Below are 25314 nucleotides of genomic sequence, written 5' to 3' on the forward strand. Positions count from 1 at the left end.
AATGTACTCAGGGAGGAGGTTTTCTGAAGGATAGTGCTCTATGCAAGTATTTGAAAATCTGTGAAAAAGCGTTTTCCTGAAGTTACATCTGATGTAACTTTATGGAAGACTTTTTAATTAAAGAGACAGGAGTTACCTGAATGAAGTTTGGACTGGGTGGAGTGCATTGGTCTTTTCTGGGCAGCAGTGCTTCTGTTTCAGGATCCACGTTTTACAAGCTTTTGCACAGGCTTAGCCTTTTGCTTTAAAAACCCAAATCTAACTGCATAGATAAATCCACTTTTAATTACGGTATTGAAGAGTACCTTGTTGTTTTCCATCTGAAAAAAACATTCCTCTGTCTTGATTACTTTGCAGAGCCACTGCTCACTTCATAACATTTGTTATTGTGACTGGTTTATTGTTGTTATTACCAGTACCTCCAGTACCACTACTGAAGGTGTTTGGTTTGGTTTTGGGTTGTTTTCTTTTTTTACAAACTGAATTGCACTTTAACATTTTGCCTGTTGAGATTGTTTAATTTAAAATAAAGATTTAGGAAGAAAACCACATTTTACACTTTTATTGCTCATCAGATACATATGGAAGAAGGAGAAAACAGTGTGATAAAATTAGCATTTATATGTAAAGCTAATTATGTTTTACAGTATATTTTACCTGTTGCTATCATTTTCTCACTTGGCTAGACTAAAGGAACTTGATTTCCAGTATTGGTTTATCTTCAAGGTGCAGAAAATTCCAAACAATTTTGGATCATGTAATACATTAAACCAAACTGCGACAAACGATCATCTTAATTCCTGGTGACTTGGTTTCCTAACTGTGCACTGAAATGAAAATGGTATTTCCTAAAGTGTGAAAAATCATTGCAGGGGTTTGTCACCTTTAGCAACCAAAACTCAAATTATGACATTTTGCTGGAGTCAGGAAAAGGACAAGGCAGTGCACGTCCGGTATCTTAACTTCCAAAATAAAAAGTTTTCAGATACCTTCTTTCAGCATCAGAAAGATGTGGTATTATTCCATTTCCTTTCTTTTCCTCCTCTTTTTCAAGTTTGTTTTTTTTACCCCCCTGTGTGTTAGGGCAGTGGCTGAGCCTGTGTCAGTAGCTTTTGGAACTTCCTAATTCTTAAAATGTTATTTGCCCTGCTGTTACTGGTGTACTGTAATTTCTCTGGTTTGTTACATTTGATTCTGCTGCTTCTTAAGGATTCATATTCTCTTTTCAGTTCCTTGTCTTTCTCTTTTCTTTCTTGTCACAGTTTTGCCCTTCTGTGTTACCTCTGTTCCTGCAGTTTCATACTCCAGAGTTGTCTCATGCCTTCGCTTCTTTATGCCTTAAGTGTCTGTTTAATTCCTCCTTGTAGTCTTTTGTTCCTACTGTGTGCTCTAATGCAATTCAGTTTTACCTAGTAAATGTAAGTTACAGATTTATTTTTTTTCTTCTGCATTGCTGGATTTGTCTCTCAGTCCTTCAGTTATCCAAACACAGGAATTTGGCAACAGACATTAAAGGAGGGAGTTTATATTTATCCTTTCTGTGCTGAAACTGGGATTTTTAATGTTCACAAATACGCTTAACCATTGTCTTAAACACACCTTCATAATTGTGACAGTTTTTTAGTAGGATATTTAATTTCTCATTATACCTGCCACTTCTTTTTATGTGGTTTTACTACATACCAACAGTCTGATTTTTTTTGCTTTCTGTCCAGAGTGATTCAAGGGGGCCAGAAAATATTAGGCTTTTGCCAGTTATTGAGCAGCTCTGATTTAATTTGTAAGTGGAGTACCTGGTTGCCAGGTGCAAGCACGGAGGGATCATGTCTGAAATATGTTGAACTTCTGGCTGTTTATGTTTACAGATGTTTTTTATATACAGCCTGTTCCCCCTGTTAGTGTGTAGAGATGGGAAACCAGTCTTATTTTTGGAAACGGGTATGTCAAAGGGCAGCAGTCTTTTAACAGTTGTCCATACCCAGTGTAGCTCCTGGGGGACATAAAAAACACAATTGGGAGTTTATTTTCCAGACTGGGAAAAACTCAGGCATTTGCAGGACTTTGGCCATAGCCCTGCAGTGCATTTCCATATTCTTGTTTGACTCTGGAGTATTCCTGGAGAAGTCTTAGAGAACAGAACTTATTTGACAGAAAACTGCTGTGGAAGTTGACATTTCATTAAATAGTGTTTTGTCCATTAGCTTTTTCAAACTTTAACTTGAATAGCTTTTGCTGATGTTAGGCTCCGTAATTTTAAGACTTCTATGAAAACACACAGAATCTCTCAGGATTAGACCTTTATGGCTATGCTCTGAAGAAAAAGGCGATGATCCTACAACTGTTAGTATGTAAGTGACTCTGCAAACGCTTTATATGTTAACACACATATGTTAGTATAGTTTCATCTATGTATAGAAGAGACTTCAAATTCATGTAAGTAAGCTAGTTATAGACTAGACAGTCAGTATAATTAATACACTGACATATATTAGGTACATATTAAGAGGAAATAGGCAGCTGTTTCTGTTGTGATATCTTATTTACAGTAGAGGGGTTTTGTGCAAGCATTTAACTTTCTTTTACAAGTTTATGTTCAGTCCAGTGGGACGGAACTTTTCTTTTCTTTACTTTACGAACAACTCCCTGTTCAAAGAGAACTACACCCTGAGAGTAAACGAGTATTGCTGTCTGGAACTGGGTGCTGTTACTGCAGAATTCTGAGTTCATTGTCACTCTACGTGAGACAAATTATTAGTTAAATTAATACGAAAAACTGTTGCCATTTGCTGAAGTGGCACTAACTGGTAATGATTAAACCAGTACTATTCTTTTGGTTTGTCAGATATACCAAACTGGAGAAAAACGTGTCAGATTCTTGTCTTTCAGTGTAAAAATTGACACGATTGCTTATATGTGCAGTCAGTACTAGGACATTTAGTGCTTTGATCATTCCTTTTGACTGCCTCATTCAGCTTTATGCATTAAAAACTGATGTGACATGGCATTCAGTTTGATTGGGCCAACTTGAATAAAACATCTTTTGCCATTTGTGCATAATCGAAGAGCTTTCCAGCAGGCCTGCAGCAGTTCATAGCTATGTTAGTTTGTATTTCAGTGTGTGAAAGAAAGGAGTATTAGAGTGTAATTATTCACTAAATTTGTATTTTCTGTTTTGCAGAGAATTAAATTACCCTAACTTTAATTTCCTGGTTTTTGGAGGTCTGCAATCTTAATTCTTCATTCACAAAAGTTTTATGGAAAACTTACTGAACTGAAATGTGATTCTCTCTTGACTCTTAGATTTAAGACTGTTCTAAAAGATAATGTTTGCTTTTGCTATTCCCCACCTGCTAGTTATAATGGAAGAAAAAATTTAAGTTGTAAGCATTGGTTGTTTCGCAGTACTGTAATTGTCTTTCTAATGATGAAACAGTTTTTCTTTAAACAGCTCATCTTGAATTAATTTTTTTTAACAGTGTGTCATTTCATGGACTATCACTAAGCTCTTATTACATTCATTTCCAATTGAGAAAGTTAAACAACATGTGGTAGTATAATGCCTTTATCAAGATAAAGCAAATAATGATTTCTTCTACAGTACCAAGGTTATTGTAGTTAGTTTTTAAAGAAACAAATATCTAGAGTGTCTTACCTGTATCCATTATCATTCCTTACTCTTGTTTCTTGGTAGGGCCAAACTAAAAATGATGACTGGCCCTGTCTTACACTTTATCCTGATGTGGTTTACAGTCTTGGCTACTGTTGCTGGATTCATTACCAGTAGAGGAAGGCAGCCTGAGGACCTGAAACTTATGTGAGCTCCTGGAATAACTGGACAGTCCATCTTACCCTGCTTGGCAAAGATTTTTTTTGGTGGGAAGAAGAAAGCTCTTTGCCAACAGTTTGAAAAACAAACAAAAATGCCCTGTGCATTGAAAGAATGATAAAAAGTGTAATAAAGTCAGTAAAGTGAAGAAAATACATGCAAAATACATGCTCAAGGAGTGTGAATGCTACAGTCATCCTGACTAAAATTACAGCTAAAACCCAATGTAAGCTGTGTTTCCCAGTGCTTTTCATCCAACTTCCACATAAATGCGTAACACAAAAAGTTTTTTTCTTAGTATAATCTAGAATATACATATTGTTAGTGGAATCATAATTCTTACTCTTGTTTTTATGAAAATGGATAGTCCAGAGTGGAAAATTTTACTCTTTGTCAAGAATTGTCTTGATTGTTGTTCAAGCCAGGGCTTTCCTTACCTTACAGAGTTACATTTGAACTTAGGCAGGGATCATAGGACTTTTATCCATTATTTCTGTCAGGATCAAGCCTGTGATTCACTATCTCCTTTACAAACAGCTGCAACTGTTCCTTTTTTCACCAACACTGAGAACATCTTTTCCCTGACTCCCAGCTCCTATTTGTGGGGGGACTTGGAGTACCAGTGCCAAACACCAGATATTCTGGGATATGCAGTTTTGAAAATGCTCTGTCTCCTATTAGGTAACATGAAGCTGAACTTCTCTTACTAGCATGTTAATTAGTTCTTTGTTCCACAAAAAGCAAGTCCACAGCATGATATGTTATGAATGCTCTTTCCTTTGTGGTATGATGTGAGTCAATATCCTGTATAAATTGTAGACAATTCCTGTTACATAAATGTGAGTCAGTTCTTGCAATGTGCAGTATGGGCTGACCTTTTTTCTTTCAGTACATCCCACTTTCATCCAATAAAAGGAGCCACCACAGTCTACTGCTTGAATAGTGGGTATATGAACTTCCGCATGTGGCATATCTTTACTCTTGCTTCCCAGGCCTTTGCAACATTTTCCTGGCAAAATATAGCCATAACTTGCAATTAATAGCAATGTTATTACCTTTACCTTTTTCAGGAAGGACTGCATTTCCTCTTATATGTGTGTGTATTTCTGCTAATATTTGCTCATTTAAAGCAGAAAGTGCTGACGCTGTAAGCATATCTTCTTAAGATCGTTTATTTTCCAAGTGATTTTATTTCAGAGCTAAACACTTGTAAGTATTTCGTAACTCAGATACAGTAAATGTGTAACACATTTTCTTTACTACTGAAGTTCATCACTTTGAGGTTACTGTTTGGTTTGGTGTCTCCAAGTCTTTTAGACTGTTTTCTTTCATCATTACTGAAGTTGCAGTCAGGGGTCATAAAAGGTTGAGAAACCTAAACATTAATTTTGCTTTTTGGGAATACATCTAGCTATGCTTAAATAAAACAGACCGAAAAGCCTCAACTACTAAAACTGCCCAGGGGACTTTTTGATTGTAAAATGTGCAGCTACTGGAAGAGGCAAAAAGAATTGGAACATTTGGTTTAAAGCTCAAACTTTCTTTTGATTGAATAATTGTGATATTTGTGTAGTGCTTTAGCAAAAACAGATCATCACAGTTTGTTTGCATTTGCAGATGAAAAAAAGAAAACAAAGAAAATTGACAGTGAACTTAATCCTGTTTGGAATGAGGTAATTTTTTTTTAACAATTCTTGATGTTTTTTAAGACAAAATGCTTGTAAGATTGGTAAGTCAATTTCTACAGTTGTGAATATTGGTTAGAAACAGGAACTAGTGATACGTGTTCTTTCAAGGTGTTAGTAAATGCAGGTGAATGGATTCATCTTGCGCCATGTATTACAATTCATTAAGTAATGTTTTTATGTAAAAGTAGATGGATATTTGGTGAGTTTGTGGCCTGGTTTTGGTCCCTCTTACTTTGGACCAAATTATATTCAGCCATTGCTTAGCCACATGTATGGGAACGTAATTGGATCCTTTATTATATACTAGGAAAAAAACCCTACAGAATAAGAATGGATCATGTATTGAAGTTCCTCATTGTTTATTTGTAGGGGTGATCCTATTTTGCATCTTCAGTAATGTTTTTCTTGGGGAAAATGTTTTCTTAGTAGTATTTTTTCATGACCAGAAATGAAAGTTACATTTTGTAATTAGGAATAAAAAGAAAGGGAACTTACAAATATTTGTCTAAATTCAACAGCAACTGACTTCAACCAGTATTGCAGGGGAATAGTATCAGATCTTGTGAATGATAAGACAATATTTGTGTTAGTGTGAGGAATTGGAACTGTAAAAGAGGTTACGGCTCAGTATTAAACAATTTAGTTCTTTTTATGTTATTGTTACTAGTAACTAGCAAATCAAAATTGTGCTATGAGCATGTTCCCAGATTTTTAACTTTGCTTTTGCAAATGTAAGCTAGTCTGGTCTGTCTCCCGCCAAATGCTAAATCTATTTCTGAATAATTTTGTTTTATACACTACTCTGCTGTTAATTAGTTTACATATAACTTGTAATTATAATTTGGTTTTGCTCCATTTTTTGGTTCAGATTCTTGAATTTGACTTGAAAGGAATTGCTCTGGATAATTCATCTTCCCTGACAATAATTGTGAAGGATTTCGAAACAATTGGACAAAACAAGTATGTTCTCTTTTTTTTCCAGTATTAGACACAACTTTCAATACAGAAGTCCGGGGGAAAAATGGAACTGATAGTTGCTGGAGAGAAATGATGGATGCAATTAGATGGTTTCTGATGTAATGCCTACATGTAGCCTATAAGCAAAGTGTCAGCTTTCTTTTTATACTTAATTTTAGACATGCTGAAGCTAAATTCAAGGAACATTTTAGACATTTAAGGCAGAATTTGGGTAAAATGTAGATCCCTTCACCTACTGCTGTCATTTCAAAATGACAGCTGCCATATTTCAATTGGCGCTTACTTGTAATAAAGGTCATTGTGTAACTAGATTTATGCCACTACAGATACTGGTGCAGGTTTTCATCTTGCAGAATGGTGCAGGGCAGTACCCAAGACTACTATACATAATAAGTGTCCAGAAAGTAGTTCTGAAGAACTCTTAATTGGCATTCTCAGAGCACAGCTAACACAAACCATTAAAAATTACAAAATGCAGTTAAGGCTCTCAACCATCTTTAAAAACCTCCCCCAGAAGCTATATTTTACATCACTTATTTAAGTCTTGCCTAGGAAAAGGGGAAGCCTAAGTTAAATTTCCTGTCTTGTCTGGAGGGATTGAAGTCCTAGACTTATCTCATGGGAGACTGACTTAGTCATCAGAATAAATACGTTGGATAAAATAAAAAAACTGTCTTGGGAATGGAATCTGGGTTTCTAGTCTTTTGGGTGTCCTAGCTAGCAGGGTCTATGAAATGTCATGTTCCTACTGTACTTTTCCTGGCCCAATGAATCATGAATTCTCTGCATGGTCATTAAAAGGCTTGAACTTGAAAACAAAAGTAACTTCCCCAGGATCACCTTGCAGAACTCTTTTTTGAAGTCAGATGTGAGAGTAAATTCTCTCACACTGAGTAGGGAAATTAATCTGCCTCCAATTGTTGTCGGAGTGTTATAAGCCTCAGGCTCGTTGCATATATGGAAGACTGGCAGTGCTGTTGCTACCTCCCCTTCTGGTTATATTTCAAAAACATTATTTAAAATGGATTGAGGATTTTTTTCTTTGGTTGGTAGTTTGGGTTTTTTGTTTTGTTTTGTTGGGTATTTAAAAGAAAATATGTTGTTTGATATTAAGAGAGTCTTCTGTGAAAAGTAAATTGAATAACCTCAGCAGAGGAAGAAAGTGGATATCTAGCTTCCCATTCCTCAGAGGAAGACTCTAGACTATTATAAAAATGGGGTGGGAGGCTGCTGAGAATTGCCTTTTCTGACATTCATTTCTTGTAAAGGAAAGGCAGAGACTCCTACTATCACTAAAAGGTTTAGAGTTTAGGTCTTCAGCAGATAGAAATACCCGTTTTTATGATGCCCCTAACATGCAGGAATTTAAGGCTCTTTCACTCCTGCACCATTTCTGTTTTGTTTAGTGCTCTTAGTGCATGTCAATAGGCTTGAATCCTACTCTGAAGGTCTAAACTCTACCAGTGCAGTATATACAGCACCTATATACCTAAAATTGGGTTCTGCATTTTTCAAACATCTGAAAGTCAAGTATCATGGGATCTAAGGCTGCAGATCTTTTTCTGTATGGTCCTTTTATTCATTTGTGAGAGGCTAAAGGAAGGTTTCATTCATGCAGTTGTTTGTTGAGTCCTCAGACAAAAACTTCTTCATGTAGTAATAAGATGCTTAGTTTTAGTTTTGACAAAATCAGGTTTTATTATTAATTTTAGAGAACTGAAGTTAAACAAACATTAGCTATATCTACGTGTGCCTGGAAGGATATCACACAAAACACAATCACATTTTCTTCAACTAAAAAATGAAAAATATGTCTAGTTTTTCTACACATTAAGTAATTAGAGCAGCAAAGATGCACAGAGTATATGATTTTCTGGAAATTGTTATTTTTTTTTAGTTTAATCTTGCAGTTGAAGAGACTGACAAAGGAGCCGCCTTGAATTGAAGTTTATATCTCTATATGAAAGGAGACGACATTATAAAAAGTTTTAGAGTACTGAAATGCTGTCAGGTGTCTATGTTGGCATTTAAACATTTTTTGTAGGTTTATACTCTTACAGAATAGGAACATGTAATAAGTAAACATATAAGTAATTAAGGTGTCTTGTTCAACTAACTTACTAACTTTTAAGAGTAATCTTTGTATTTTTCAAACTTTTTTTTTTAAGAAGAGTAGATCTTTTCCTGTGAATTGAGTTGATAGGACCTTTTGACTGTGGCCATTGAAAAAAATTGTTGCCATGGAAAATTAAAAAGCTATACATGGGAACACTAGAATTCAGTTAATTTACATTCCATCAAAAAGCATAATATATAAACTTCAGTAAAACTGGAGGGTACTTTTTGTCATTTTGACCTGGACTTTGATGTTCCTGCTGTATTTGTGATGAAACAAATACAAAACGCAGACTCTAATATGTTTTATGTGATTCTGAACATAAGATGATAGAGATTAAAAAAAAAACCCCACGTATCTGGATTTAAGCGTTAATTTAATATCAGAATTGGAGGTGTACAGGATACCTTAAAGCAATGCATGCAGATCATTTCAATGAAGAAAACATAAATTACTGGTTGAAATTCTTAGCAACCTTTTGTGTTCTGCATGCCATTTGTTTTACGACTCGTCACACAGAAATAAACCTGCTCCCTAAAATCAATTGCAGGGAAAGGGTAAGATCTTGGATAGCAGCAAGCTAATCAGAAACCTTTTCTTTTAGTTAACCTACATCAGGGATGGAGTGTATTATTTTGTGTTGAAACATGCTTGTACTAAAAGCTCTGGCAAAGTCTAGGAGTTCTTTCCTAACACACGTAACAAGAGAAAGCTTCATCAATGCGTTTAATCTTCAGCTATCCCATATGCGTTAAGATCTTCTGCCTATCTCTGGTTAAATCATAGGATTTTTTGTCTAAAAAGGTAAATATATACATTTGGACAAGCATCACTCATAGAGATTTTTTTTAAATCTGTGCAGAAAAAAATAACAGCTTATAAAAAATGAGATGCCAGTTCCCTATTTCTTTGTCTAACGTCCTAGATTTTAAACAAGGATCTATTTCTCTGTGTGCTGCACTCTTGCACTCTCTCTTTTCTGTCAATGCCAAGTAGTGTTGGCTGTTGCTATTTTGAAAGGGAGTATGATACCACATCATCTTCTTTCCTTTTTTTTTGTGGCAAATTTGGATATTCTATGACACTGAGCTAGGCATACATTCATCTTTATTGGTAGTAGTCCACTTCCAGTGTTAGCTTTTCTTTACTACTTTCTGCCTCCTCCCAATATGTGAATTCAGGTTTTTACGATACTCCAGCAGCTCTGTTGTAAAATCAGTGAGTCAAGCTGATGCCCTCAGATCTCTCATTCTTGAGATTCCTGTAGGTCAGTAAAACAGGAATATATTGCATGCCTCTGACTTTAGGGAAATCCCAGAAACCACAGAACTTGATATAGGAAAGCTTGCCAGTAATCAGAATTTTGTAATGGATTTTATAACATATTGGAAAATAAAGGAAGATGCTTATCTGAAGCCCCTAAAATGTTTCACTCTGTCGTGGGTTCAAAGTTAAGCAGGCATGTGTTGGGTCTTTTTCAAATCATATTTGTAAATATCATCTAGACTCATATGTTTAATACTTAACCCCCAGCTTGTGCAAATGCCTGTTTGTTTTGCTTGCGTTTATGGAAGTTGTCCACCACTTACTTATTCTGTGTACAATTCAAAAAGTAAACCAGTAAAATTCTTCGGAAAAGTGTCTTCCATGTATGGAGCTGTGCAAAAATACATATAGTCCATACCAAAGACAGAGCAACACCTTCAAAGTAATGCTATTTGAAAATAAATCCTCAATAACCGCCACGTATCTGCAGTATGGGATGTGTTTGGAAGGGCTTTTGGCAGGGGAACAGGATAAGGGCTGAGAAGTGGGAAACACACGAGCAGGCTTCCTGACTGTAACAAGATAATAGGAAATGTCATCTTGGATTTCTTTTAAAGACACAAAACACTGTAACAGCAGAAGAGATTTGGTGTTAATGAACATTCACATTTAGATAAAGGAGCAGATGAAAGAGGGAATGTGGAATAAGTTTCCCACGTACTACTTTTATATATGCAGAATTGGTATTTCTGTAGAGTTACTGATTCTGTTTACTGAGTTTGAGAGAGATTTAGCACTACCATATCATAGTTTTGCCACTCTTTCGCAGTATCCTCTTTTAATACTTATGAAAAAGTCAATAGTTAGATACATGCCTGCAGTGCTGCAGCATTCCAAAAAGGTGCTTGATGGAAGAGTGTGCAAATGACACTCCCTTGCTTTGTCTGCATGCGAGTTCAGGATTGGAAAGATGGAGTACAATGCCTACCTAAGGTCCTTACTACTGAGAGCTATTATAATGACAGTTTAAAACAAAGTGGGGTGGGGGAGTGGGGGCTGGATGATACTGTATTCATTTTTACATGTAAATTTGAGTTGGTTAACTGAACTGAAGACTTTCGGAGGTAAAGGCCCATTATTTCAGAAACCCAGTGTTTGCCATGTGCTTTTGACATTATTCATTAGTAGATCCATTAAATTGGGAGGTGTATCTAGTATTTAGGCTAAGTGGGATTTGAGTCTGAATCAATAATCTTTCCTTTAGAGGTTCATGGTTTTATATATTTTACTTTGAAGTCTAGTTGGAATTGGGATTTAGTTTTTGAGTGTAAAGGGTACATCTAGGGGACTGTGTCGTCCAAGAAAGAGCACTGAGAAGAAACTACACCATGTCTTTGGCTTTATTTTCTCTCTTCTGGAGGAAAATAAGCAGTGGGGATTGCTATTGTTATTTTCAAGGTAGAGACAACTTTTGCTCAAACGTTCTGACACTGTCCTTTGCTGCAGTGCAGGCTAGAAGCAAGACAGTGTGTTTCTCAACCCAACTCCCTCTCTCTGGCTGCACACTCACAAAGCTCCTAGCCAATACACACTCTGCTATTCCATGCAGTGTTACTCCTGACTAGTTCTGGGCACCTGGTCCATTGCTGTGCCTAAGAGGTGACTGCAGAACCATACTACCCTCTAGAACAACACAGCAGAAGATTGCAATGTAACCCATGATTTGTTACAGCTCCTAGAAACTTATATAGCTGTTCATCCAGCCCATTCTTTTACTGATGCAGGAGGAGGAGCACAGTGGATGTTATTCTGTTTTTACACTGTGCCAAAACACTTAGCTCATAGCTTTGGCATGTTTCTGTAAACCAAGCCTGAAAGAACATTAGAATAATTTTCAGTTTATTTTTTTCCTGGATATAGAATTTACTGCTTCATTTACAGGATCACTAAACTTTTGCAGATAGATTAAATGAGTGCTCTTCATGGTAAAAAGGCACAGTCATTGGAAAAGATAAATAAAGCAAATCACACTGACATGTATGCAGACAGACCATCATAGGAATAAACTAGAGAGGACTCATGTGATCCATGCTTAGCTAGATTTTCCAGCATAAAAACGTTTGAAAAGAGAACACATCTGTTTTCTGTTATGTTACTAGATAGATACTAATACTGTTAGTAGAAAGATTTCAAACTCTCAGAACACAAATCTTTATGCAGTGAAGAAAAAAAAGTGCTAACAGGAAGTTACAGTTGTGTCTGAATGAAGTGATTTTCATTCTATTTGAAAGAGAATTGGGATTATGTGTTTCCCCATGTTCTTTACGTAGTTAGTAACCTAGCAACACAAAGGAAAAACAGATTGGGCACACCCTTTTCTCAAGCAGAAAAATGCAGCCACAAATGAACTATGCAGCAAATTATTTAATCATGTTTAAGTATTTTCCATAGTTAAATAATTTCTAGATTGTTTGAATCCTCCTACAGCAGTACCCTTTTGTGTGGATTCTTTTCTACAGCCGTGTGGCTGTGCATAGTTGCAGGTTTTCCTTGCATACATTGTATGCAAGATTCAGCCTGGTTAAGATTGTTTTGCGATTTTCTGCCTTGTTCAAAATAGTATCTATGCTTTGGGGGTTTTTTAAAGTTTGTTCTTGCAAAGAGTGTTATCAAATAAGTAAAGAAGATAAAAATAGCTGGTTTGCTCTTAATAAAAAATTTTAAAAAGCACGAATAAGAGAAGGTGGCTGTTGGGTCTTGTAGCATAGAATCTTTAATGGAACATATACACTGAGAAAGAAAGGTTGAGTGTAGCAATTGTAACTGCAGTGTGGGATCACGTTTGCTGATGAGAATAATCAATATAAACCTCTGCCAAAATAAATCCTTAAAAATAAGTCAAAAGAATGTAAATGCTTGACTCTCAGGGGATTAAAATCACTGGGCTTCCAGTAGAAGTAGCATGTAAGCGGCTGGAGGACGTGATATGCTGAAGAATTTAGTATAAATTGCTACCTTCAGACAGTGGAGTAATAAAATGGTTGGTACTGTGAGTTAGCATTTCCTGATCCAGGCGTGGGTGTGAAGTTTCACTTCTCTTGGTTATTTGGGCAGCTAACAGGAACTGCTAACCACAGCACTAACGGATTAATTAGGTTTGGCACAAATTCAATGCTGTGTTTAATAGCTGATCATCGGTAGTTCATTGATTTCATGGTGATAAACTAAGTATTTCCCTTTGATTACTGGGGGGAAATTATCATAGGCCTAGTACTGATAAAGTATGTTTGAAGTGGTTTAAAATCTGCTTCTAAATGTGGACTTTGCATTTATCTTTGGTGTCATATTCAGGGGTAGACCAGAATGTTTAAACTGCTTGTGGCAGGACAGGTTTTTTGCTTTACTTCTGCAAAGCTGGAAAACTTTAAGAGACCTTGCTGACTGGGCACTATACATATACAAGTCTTAGGGATGGCCAAAAAAGTACTTAAGCAGAGTTAAGCAATACTCATTTGCTGTCTACTGCCAAAACAGCTGATGAACAAAAGGTCAGAGGATGTATTGAGCTATTCCAAAAGGAGAAACTATCCCACTTGATGGTGTCAAGAGATCAGTGTGATGTGGAATTAAACGGGCAAATGTTGTCACCTGGGTAAGAGGGAAAAAGCTGAAATTGCTCCAGTAAAGAGCAGTGTCCTTTGAGGATGAATAGGTGACAGAAAGTCTTTTCAGCTGTGCTGGAATGAAAGGACTCCTTGTCACCTTGAAAGTCATGACTTCAGAGGGAGATTGCATGCAAACCTGCCTGAAAGTAAAAGGTCTTCAGAGTTCAGAGGCACACAGCAATTTCATAGTAGTTGTGCAGAGAACTGGGAGTCTAGTTACATATCAGAAGTGAGTACAGTAGCAGACTTAGCAGCAAAGCATTAAACAGGAACAAACTGTTAATGGACGTGGTGTCACAACAACAGTGGCTGCTATCTGACTTAGCTGACTTGGTCTTACCTGACTCAGCCCAAAGATTAGAGATCTGAGAGAAGCATCTCAGGAAAGGCTTTCTCCAAGGCTTGTACAAGTGACAAAGATGAGACCTAGCGATGACCTTGAAGCATTCCTTGTTACTTTTGAAAATATTACTTCAGCCATTGAGTAGCTGTATGACCAAAACCAGACTGGACATGTTCCTGGGCAACCTGTCCTAGCTGACTGTGCTTAAGCAGAGGGGTTGGACTAGATGATTTTGAGTGGTCCCTTCCAACCTCATCAGTTCTGTGGTTCTGCTAAGTGAGGTGTGAAATGTCCCAAATCCAGTGAACAGGACCACTTTGGGGAAGGCAAAAGACTAACTGCCTAAAGCTTAGAATTTGGCTAAAGCTTAGAAGTAGGCTAAGATAGTGTATAGGCTGAATATTAGATTTATCACTCTTGCTAGAGTGGAAAAAGACTGGAGACTATTGTTGCCCAACCTGTTAAAGGAGGGGAGACAAAGGATGTCAGAGGCAACTAGTAGCAAGCAAGTAATCTATGTAACTGACTTCCTCTTCAGTCTTCTGAAGGTGACCAGAATTTTAAAAACATTTACTATGTATTCAAATGTGTGCACAGTTATCATTTGCACAGGCCAGATGAGGATGCAGAAATGGAAATTTATGCTGGAAAATTTCAAAAGCACTACTGTTGAACAGCTGTTCTTGAGTTAATGTCACCAGATAGGAGGGTGTGGTTGCTGAAACAGTCATCCAGATGATTTGAGACTGGGTGACTTCTGAACTGCAGTTCTTTTTGGAGTTAACATAAGTCACTCCAGATCATATAAAATCAAAATAGCAAGTCTACAAAATTTTTCTACAAATATACATAGGAAAATATTTTCTTTGCTTTTCTCTAGAATCAGATTTGGCCTAGCTGGTTTTAGGTAGTCTTGTTGGGATTTTCCCTTCTATGATACCTCAAACTATGTATGTTTCTCTCTGTTATTCTCAAATGGGAAGGCATAGTCATGGTTGAAGGATTTGGGTAAACTAGGAATATTAGGAATTGAAAGTTTTTATTGATTAATTTTTCATTGAAGGAAAAGTAGCGAAGAGAAGTTGGTTTCTTTCAGTATCCAGCTGTGTAAAGGAAAGTCAAGCATTTGTTCCTTCCACCTGTACGAATAGTTTCCCATTTGCTTATATTATACTTGCTTTCAAAGATATTAACGTGTTAGAAGGCTATGTAATAAAGAGAAAAATGCAATAAGCTACCCAGTATTTCTCTCTCTTAACTGCTTTGGGATTTGCAATAATTATGGAATGAACCTTTTCTGCTTTTCTTTGACTGTTGAATAGTATCAGTGTCTGCATGACACCTGCTCTTTACATAGAAAAGTTTGGTCAAATATAGAGGGAGACGTTCTCTTTGGTGTGTAATGTCAGACTTACTTGACTTCTATATAACACCAATTTTTGGAATGTGGATGCCACAGGGGAAAAAATAAAGCCTCTTTCTGTTTGAGAAAGACCGTCTGCTGTTGTTTCCTGAGCTAGGTAACATTACTGTTTAGTGTCAAGATTTGCTACCTCAAATCATAAGCAATGTCAAATAATACTACAGTTGGAGAGAAAATAAATAAGACCACTGCATGTGTATCTGATGTTCCGAATCTAGGTTTGTCTTGTGGGTTGAATGCAATTTTGATCGCATAACAGGAGAAATTGCTTCTTAAGATCCCTAAAGTTGAGAAATGCATGGAGTCAGCGTTTCAGCTAATGTCCAGCTCTGTGCAACAATTTGTAAAAAGTGAAAATGTACGTAGGGTTAATCTAATGGTCACTGAAATAACTAGGCATATTTCCATAGTTAAAAAGGACACTGGATCAAGACTACAATACTGAATCCAGGTGTCTGTTCAGTAAAGGGAGGAGATGCAGGTGTTAGAAATGGCATCAGAGTTTCAGTTATGGTCACCTTAAAGGTTAGAACAGCTTCATGCATTTCCTCTGCAGCATGGCCTGATCTTAAACTGTTTTCCACATCTAGCGCATCCCCTCTGTGTGACGAATATGTGAGGCATAGCTGGAATATTACTGTGCTCTGGCAATTTGGGGGGCAGAAGTGAAAGGTTTGGGTAGGGAGTCAAAACTATCAAAAAGACAACTGGGATTGGAGGACTGAGATGAACTGAAAAAGCAAAGTTGACTGAGGAGGTGACAGCACCAAAGTAATTCTAACAGGTCATTCAAGCAGAAAGTGTAGTTATTTTTTGTGCACAGCTAAACAAAAGTTTTAATGTGCAATACCTGGAATGTATATTTGCAGGAAATTAATGTTTCATACTTACCTATCCTAATGTACTTTGCAAAAAGTAAATTATGTTCTTATGACATAGCACCTGAGAGTAGCTATAATAATGCTCTTGCTCCATGTCAAAAAATGCCCTTGCATCCTTAGCTTCTCCATGAAAAAGCACTATAATCTATTCAAAGAGACCTCAGTTAAGTTCTCCGCGTACAGATCTTTCTTCCGCTTTGGCGGCAAAGCTGGTATTTTGTTTGTAAAACATGTTCTTTGTAATATTTACAAGGTGAAATTATCTCGGGGGGGTTTCATTGGCAAAAATCTCAGTTATTCCAATAATCCACTTCAGTATAGGAGTAAACTGTTATTACTTACTATGGGAACGAAATACAGTGCCAGGTATCATGAGACCAATGCCACACTGTTAGAAACTCTGCCTAAAAGATGTTTCTCGGGTTAAAAGTGCATGCAGTTTTCACTTTTTTGAAGAGGGTGGGGGTGACAGATGCAGTCCCAAAGTAGGCAGAAGTAGCTCAGCAGAGTCTACCACTTAATGTCAGATCTCCTGGGAAGCTTCCTTTGGTAGGCATCACTAGAGCCGTATCGAAACGTTCTGAGAATTTAGAGGCAAGGAAATGAACCTATTCCAAAATTTAGAGTATTAATTAATTTGTGAAGCCTCTAGTAAGCACATTGATTGCATTTGTTCTGTTTCATTGTTTTCATTACAGAGATGCGTGTATGTCTTTTTGTGTCAGATCTAGCTTTTATACATTGCTTCTCATCTGAGGTTTTGCAAAGCTATATAGAGAAAGAAAGTATTACATCCTTTAGTTTACCAATGAGAATTCAGTGGCTGAAACAAGTGACATGGCTGTTGAAAGTTATACAGAAGATTATTTTCAAAAATACACATAAAATTTATTTAAATTTAAGTTTTTAACCTCTTTTAGGTTAACACTGTGTCTTCCGTAAAGAACACCAGCACATCTAAGTGCAGTGAAAACAGAAAATACAAATTAGCAGTACACAATCATTAGATAACATTTGCAGTGATCTTTTGTTGTGTCTTTGTTTTCAAGTCGTGGCTGGAGTTATTTGATTGACTAACAGACACTAGCAAAAGACAACTTCTGTTTGATGTATACTTGCATTCTAATAATTATTTTTACTTCATTTCAGATTAATTGGCAGTGCATCTGTCACACTTAAGGATCTTGTAGGTAACCAAAGCAGATCTTTTCCCTTCAAACTCATACCTCTGCTAAATGAAAGGGGACAAGAAACTGGAGTGAGTGGCTTACATTTCCTTGTTTTACTGTATTCTTGATCAAAATGCTCCAGCAACAGGGCTAATAGTGAAACAAAAATATTTTCAAGTTATTTTTACTTTATGAATTAAAAGCTTGGAATTCTGTAGCAAAAGCTCCAGACAGAAGAAATTTATAACAAGATATAATTGTGTCTATACCATCTGAGTTTGTTTAACATCCTTTAAATTAGAGAAATTGTTTCCTGTGTATGTATTATGTGTTATAAATATTATGGGCCACAGACTATGCATGGAAATCAGCCTGATGTTGAAAAAGAGCATTTTCCTAAGTACCAGGTGGAGTTCCTATATGCACTTTTTTGCTGTATTCTTTCTAATACCACCTGTGTCATAGCAGTGATTCTAGAAAGCACTTAATCCTGTACATGTTCACTGCCAGCTGAGTTCAGAAAGTTACACAAGAACTTGCTTAACTTGGTTTAGCACATGTTGAAATTTAACAGAGTTACTAACTGGTTATTTACTTAGTTATTAATCAAGTAGTTTCTAGAACTGGGACCTTACTGTGTTTGTGCAGTCTAGCTGTTAAGGCACTTCATATTGCATGCTAGTACACTTAATAATAAGAGGCTTTAAGGGTAATTTCAGTATCTCATCAGATGTAGTTTAGTATCATGGTAAGTTGGTCACAGGGTTGGGCTGGTTTTGCTGACTTCTCATGTTACTGTGGCAACTAGGAATAATAATGGTTTGTTCAATAATCCAAAACTGCAGTCGAGAACAAAAAAGACAATTCTATAATTAGAATGGAAAATGACATAGTGGTTTTCTTCCAGGATGGAGGTATGAACAAGCAATTAGAAGAGCTAGATAGGAAATTTTACCTATGGTTCAGACTTGTTTTGTTGTTGATCAGATAGTGTTATTTCTCGCTGCCTTTGTTTTTTCATCTGCAAATTTAGGATGTCACCTAGTCTGCCATGAATATTGTGGAACTAAATAAATTAACATTTGTAGAACATCTTATATACTTGTATTGTGACAGATTTTTCTAAATATAAACACAGTGATTCCATTTGTTAGATACTATTTTAGAGCCTATTCCATTAGCTGCAAATTGTGTAATCTTTATTGTTGTATGTATATATAGCTTAATAACAATTTATTAATTTACTAATAGCTGAAATTTTATTATAAACTGTGCTGTGACTATGAATAGTTAACTATTCATGTATAGTGTTAGCACAATTTACTTCTTTAAATCAGTTGTTGTGAATACTGTGTGCTACATAAAAACCGTGTATTTCTCTGTAGGCAACAATTGATTTGGTAGTAGGATATGAGCCACCAGCTGGATCTGCAAATCCAAATGATCCAGGAGGGACCAATACACAAGAAGGTATTTCAGTCTTTTCTCAGAATGTTATTGTTGAAAGATCATGGAGAAATTTAAGATAAGGCAAGAAAGTGATTCAACAGCATTATTCATCAGAAAAAAATGTAACCAGAAGCAAGCATGTCAAGGCAGCCAAATAGTGATTTTAAAAAATTAAGGGTGATTCAGAACTACAGCTAGGAAGAAAATTGGCATTTCCTGACATAAAATGTTTTTTAGCATAATTTTCTCCAGTGGAATCATGTTACAAAAGAATGATGTTGCTTAAAAGCTTTTCAAAATGCTTTTATTTAGGAAAGAAAGTTTTTTGAATGCTCGAAGAAACAGCAGTTATCTGCTGTAATGCTAGGGCTAACCAAAAATCAGGCAAATCACATTTTTGGAAAAATATATTCTATTACTTTCAGTGTCAGGGGGCTTTGTGAAAAGATTTTCTTAAATCATTAAACTTTTTTTTCCCTCTAGAATAAGTAAATTTTGAAAGACACTGTTGTATCTTATATTAGGCTTGGTATTTGACTAGTCTGTGACATACTTTCATCAGTAGGGAATATTCTTTTGCCTCTATATATCATATTAATCAGGCTTTTGCTGAGAGTGTTTTTGACATCCTCTGGTTTTCCAGACTCTTAAAAGAACTGTGAAGTAACAACAGGTTTTTGCAGTTGACAGGTAATTAATTACCCTAATATTCAGGCTGTGTTTGTGCAGAAAGAAGTAAATGTAATAAATGTTATATGTTTGAGGAGAAATAAATCAGTTTGACCATTATCTGCTGATAGATAAGAAGGAAAAAATTGAAATGAGGAGTCTTCTGGGGGGAAATTTTGATTCCACTGACTTCACTGAGAGGTGTTCTTGGGGAGTGGAAGGATAGGTAATGCAAACACAAAAGCTGTGTGTTAAATTACTACACTTCAAAATAATTTTATAGAAATGTGGACTTGAAGGCTAAAAATGGAAATTGACTTATATGAGATTATTTTGATAGCTTTTTAAAAATGTACTTGAACTATAAGGTAATACAGGTAAAATAAAACATGTCAGGTTTTTAGCTAGTATCCAGCAACTGCATGAAAATTATTTCAGTGCAACTTATCAAACACATCTTAGTTAATTATTGTAAACACCTATTTCCCATTAAATGAAATCACCTCCCCAGCTGAGATTGCTACAGCTCAGTTTCAGAAATTAAAAATTAAGCACTAAGTCAGGGTGTGTGATCAATCAGTTGCATGGATCCCTCCAGGCAGATGGATTTTGAGAGATGTTAGGGAGGTGGGGTCTTCTCGTTGTAAAATACATGGTATGTCAATCTCTGTGTTTTTATACATCTCTTACAAGGATCACTGAGGACTTCATTATACAAAGTGATCATCACCCTGTGTTGGCAAACTAATTCATAAAGTTAACAAGCATTCTGTTAATGCTAACCATCAGAGACACAGCTTTTCTTCCTGTAGATTTTACCATAGTCACTGTCCTTCAGTTAAGAAAAGAAGCTGGAAACACAAGGGAGTGACACACTTTTGTGGTCTAGATATTTACGGATCCTGTTTTGCAATACTGGAATCTCACTGTATGATCCAGTTTTGTAGTGTCATGTGGTTGTAGAACAGTCTTCCACAGAGGTATTGTGATTTCAGAACTGTCAAAGAGGCTTACTAAGAAACTTTAACTTATTCCACAGTTAAATGCTTTGGAGGAGGATTCAGAATTTTATTTTGGATGGCAGACCCTAAATGTCTTCATGTTTTCAAGATTCTGAAGTAAAAACCAATGCTATGCTATAAAACAGCTTCAACTGGAATAAAATTTATCACTTCTGGTGTATTGTGAACTAGTCTGGTGACGATTACAGCTGAACTGTACTTTGCTAAAACTTCAATTGGTTGGTTAAAAAAAGTGTATGGAAATTGTATTAGATACTCTGCATCCTGAAGAGGGACAGATCTACAGTTAGTTTGGTTAGGATATAAATTTGTTCTTAAGCAGGCTAAAATGACTAGTTTTCAAAAGGAGTTGGAAGCATGTGGTTAGCAAAAAAAATTATTGAAATGAGATAATAATACAATTTTAGTGAAACTCTTGGACATCAGACTCTCAGTCCTGTAACTTTAACATCAAGCTGTGCTATTTGTTTATTCATTGCACTGTTTTTCACTGTATGAGATGGAGAAGATGATGGAGGTTATGAGGATGGCTTGGGTGGTCCAGTTGGTGGTATCACACCAACAGTTCCAAGTGGCACGAAGGAAGCCCAGCTAGCTAAACGCATCACCAAAGGAAAGAAAGCACGGAGAATCCTTTCTAACAAACCACAAGATTTCCAGGTAATAGATTTATTAAATGTTGCATGTTCCGTTTTTCTGCCTGGCATGACATTACTCCTTTCACATAGCCTGAGCATAATTTAATGTCAGATTGTGCTGTGCATATCTAATGCACTGTAGAGACAATTAGCTTCTTCATTTGAAAGCCTGTATTTCAAAGGTATTCTTCAAATTTGCCTGTTACAGAGACGTTCAATTTTGTACAGTTCTGACTGAAATCTAGATGAACCTTTTTTATTGTATAGTTGTGTAGATTTCAAACTACAACAGCAGCTTTAAAAAGAAGCAGTAAAAACAAGTAAAAAAAGTTTTACTGAAATAAATATCCCCAACTTGTCTTGTAAAATTCAAGTAAAATTATACTTGCTGTCATAATTAAATTTGAAAAGTCTGTCCAGTCCATATCTGCCAGCTACTTTGGATGTTGGCTAACTTTTTGGGTGGTATAGTAAGAAATTGTTATCACCAGGATGTTAGATAATAGAGGGAATGAATTAATACAAATAATTTGATTTTTTTTGTTTTTATTTTTTATTCCCCAGATTCGTGTTAGAGTCATTGAAGGTCGTCAGTTGCCTGGAAATAACATAAAACCAGTAGTTAAAGTTCATGTTTGTGGTCAGACACACCGAACAAGAATCAAAAGAGGAAACAACCCATATTTTGATGAAGTAAGTGGTGTAAGAACACTGTAGCTGAAATGTTGATGCTATCAAATGTAGCAAAGTAGTTATTACAGCTTTCATTATGATCAATGAATAAGAATTTGCTAATATTTATGGGTAATTATGGCTAGTATGCATTTGGTAGTTCCCAGTCCTTTTCTTTATGTATTCACATCACTGAATACATCTCTATCGCTGGCAGTCTTAGCAGATAAAGCTATTTAGAAGGAAATCAAACTTCAGCTGAGACATATGGAACATGTTCTTTGATACAGCTGGCCATGTGACATAATGACTTTGAATAGTTGTGTGCAGGTTGTAAAATCACAGAAAAATTAATTAGGAATCATTGTAGACCTCTATGGTGTATGCAGACGAGCTTTCAGTGCAATGCTTTGGGTCAATAAGACTGTCACACAGAATCTGGAAATGTCATTGCCTTGCTACCCATGATTTGTAAAAGCATAACTAGATTTCTGTGTCCAGACAGGGATCTGTACATCAAACACACTGAAATACAGGTGAGAATTCAAAGCCGTATAAGGGACACAAGAATGATCCCATGTCTGGAAGACTGATGTTGCAAAACTTAAGCTTAATAGAGAGAATGCTGAGGGATAACTCATTATTTGCACATGTGTGGACAATTCAGAAGATTTTGTAACTGGGTGGCAAGCACGTTTAACACATGCAGGCAAAACCAAGGAAGTTATAAAACTTCAAGACTTGAACTAAGCTGTAGGTAGCAGTCAAGATTTATGAAGCAGTGGTAAAAAACAGGGAAGGGAGAAAGGCAGTTGCACCTTGTATTGAATCAATTCCTAGGCAGTCTCAGTATCCAGACTCGGGTAAAAATGGAATAGGAGGGGCCATGTTTGTGTACTTTTCCCTTTTGTTGGATAAAGTACTAACTGGTGCATAGCTGGGCTCAAAGACCAAACTTAGTGAGGCATATACTATCAATAAAACAAATAAGCTGATAAATAGTGTATTTATCTTCATGCTGTCAAACTATCAGATTTATTCCTGTGGTCTTGAATTTCAAAAATGCAAATCATTACAATCACTATCACCATGAACCCTAAACAAGACCTTTTTGACAGCTACAACAGAGATAGCTAGACCAGGATTGAATGTCCTGGAAAATCAACAACCTTTATAATTCCTAAAGTTGTTCCCCTGAGGAAAATGTGAAGTGCAGAACAAGGGCAGTGCTGAAAGTTTGCAGCACAGCTGTGTCTACTGCATTCATTCAAATGGAAGTTGTGACTGTCTTTTGTCTATTTTGTACTAAGTTTATTTACTAAATTTAGTTTTTTATTCTGTGGTAAATTATCATATAATGTGTCCAGCAGGTTTTTTTGTTTTGTTTTTACCTTAACAGATATTTTTCTACAATGTCCACATGACTCCTTTAGAGTTGCTTGATGAAACAGTTAGCATTCGGGTAAGAAAAAATGGTGCATGTTCAAAAGGCTGCTGAATGCATATAGCATTGTCTGGCCATTTCACGATGATGTTTAGGAACATTCCTGTTTCATGCTTGTCTGTCTTTTTAGGTGTATGATTCTTATTCTCTACGAGCAGACTGTCTAATGGGAGAATTTAAGGTGGGTGTGAAACAACTTCCATATCTTGACTAAATCAAATAAAATGAGAGAATTTTTTTAAGTACTTGTTTTAAATGTTAAATTTATACTATTTTAGCATGGGGCCAAAGAATTACCTGATGATGTCTTGCTTCTCATGGTAGAGACCATTTGCTCAAAGCACTAGTGAACAGTTTTCTTATTTGAGTAGAAAATTATTGTTAAAGAAAATTGTATTTTTTATATACCAAGTTCTCTAACTTGCATCCAACAGAAAAAAATATTTACCAAAGGGTAATATTTTTCCTCAAAAGGTATCAGGGTGATTATTTGGTATGAGGTAGTGTTTGAAGAGATAGTTTTATTAGGTAGCTAGCTAATAGGCTGAATAGTGATATGTATGGTGGCATAAAGATACACATTCTCAAGTGATGTGGAAAGGCGTTCTTTTGGTCAGAAGTTTGTTAAGTAAAAGAGATGGTGGAAAAGTCTCTTAGTTAATGTAATTTCTGTGGTTCTGATGATATTAGTGAGATTGTCTTTATTTGTATTTGTTATGGTCAATATTGGGACATCTGCCTGTGGAACGTATTCCTAAAGCAATACAGACGAAGAATTCACATGACAATTGTAATTGCTACTGGGATCCCCTATTATAACATTTCCAATATCAGTGTTAGCTGTATTTTCTGTTTGCTTATTTTGTACTGCATAAATTCAGTAGGTCTCTAGACCAGCTTTTCACAAAAATATGCAAGTGTGAAAGAGTGCTCTTTTCTAAATGAAGCAGTTTCTGCCACAAAGCTCTGGTTGCTTTTGCTTCTTGCTGCTTATTTTCTATGTAATTTCTAGTGATTCAGACAGTGGTATATTGCTCTGTGGAGGATTAATCATTCACTAAGCAGGTGACAGCATGTCATTCAGCTACTTTCTGTTCCTGCAGGCATACATTCCATGAGAAAACTCCAAGGGTAATTCTCTCTAGAAAATCACCTTTTCAGACTTTACCTGCAAGGCATACTAGCCCCAATCGCCATGAGCAAACATGCTTACCTTCCTGAACATGTTTGAAATCTGATATAATGAATACGGTCATGGTATATGTGCAATCTTGTCCAGATTTGACACAGTGGGGGGAAAAATTGCCAATCATCTTCAAAAAAGGAAAGTATTTATTAAAAAAACAATCTTCATTTCTGGAACTGAAGGATGAGATTTTGAGCAGGAAATAGAAACAAAAGAGTTCTGAAAAGCCTGTCTCAACATAAAATAACGGGGAAACATAGGGTATTCAAGAAGCAGTAAGCTAGCCCCATCTTCTGTCTCTGATAAATGAAAAAGCTGGGGATCTGAGGAAAGAAGAAAGTAACTACAGCTATTAGTTCTAATACGTCTTTTCTTGCATTTTCTTCTTGGCCGCTGTATCCATTCAAAATCCCTCGTTTTTCAACGTAAGACATTTTCTCTTTCTCCTCCCAAGAATAAGTTATGTAAACTTTCTTTTGTTTGTGACAAGAGAACAATGTAGTAGTACTCATTAAAAACTTGAGGGGAATTGCCCTAGCATTTTTCTGTTTTGGTATTTCTTCAGAGGTAATGCCTTTGATCTTTATTTCAGATTGACATTGGCTATGTTTATGATGAGCCTGGTAAGTAACAGTTACTTCAGAGCTTCCTTCCTAGCTTGAAACTTGAAGCTGAAACATTTCATTAAATTTCTAAAGTAAAAGAAGAAAGCTAATGGAAAGTTATTTGAGATTGCTGCTTTAAGTATCAACTTAAAAAAATCCAACAATATATAACTCCTTTCGGTGGTTTCAAGATGAAGTACAGGTGCCTAAAATTTGGATATTGGTTTTGGTATCAAAGACGTAAAATGTGAAAAATAATGCAAAAATATTTGAT

The 25314-nt window shown here is 36.1% G+C and overlaps 1 protein-coding gene across 2 annotated transcripts in view; it reads left to right on the forward strand.

The window, feature by feature from the left end:
* The window catches only part of MYOF (myoferlin), a 72088-nt gene that overhangs the window by 106 nt on the left and 46668 nt on the right, over nucleotides 1-25314 (forward strand). For both annotated transcript variants that reach the window (XM_059821376.1, XM_059821377.1), the window contains exons 2-11: nucleotides 5444-5499; nucleotides 6383-6474; nucleotides 17336-17444; nucleotides 18741-18833; nucleotides 20097-20100; nucleotides 20995-21155; nucleotides 21698-21826; nucleotides 23205-23267; nucleotides 23380-23430; nucleotides 25028-25058. In XM_059821376.1, coding sequence (XP_059677359.1) covers nucleotides 5444-5499; nucleotides 6383-6474; nucleotides 17336-17444; nucleotides 18741-18833; nucleotides 20097-20100; nucleotides 20995-21155; nucleotides 21698-21826; nucleotides 23205-23267; nucleotides 23380-23430; nucleotides 25028-25058 — 789 coding nt within the window. The remainder of the gene's footprint in view (nucleotides 1-5443; nucleotides 5500-6382; nucleotides 6475-17335; nucleotides 17445-18740; nucleotides 18834-20096; nucleotides 20101-20994; nucleotides 21156-21697; nucleotides 21827-23204; nucleotides 23268-23379; nucleotides 23431-25027; nucleotides 25059-25314) is intronic.

Source organism: Gavia stellata, chromosome 9 (genome assembly GCF_030936135.1).
Source record: "Gavia stellata isolate bGavSte3 chromosome 9, bGavSte3.hap2, whole genome shotgun sequence".
NCBI lineage: Eukaryota > Metazoa > Chordata > Aves > Gaviiformes > Gaviidae > Gavia > Gavia stellata.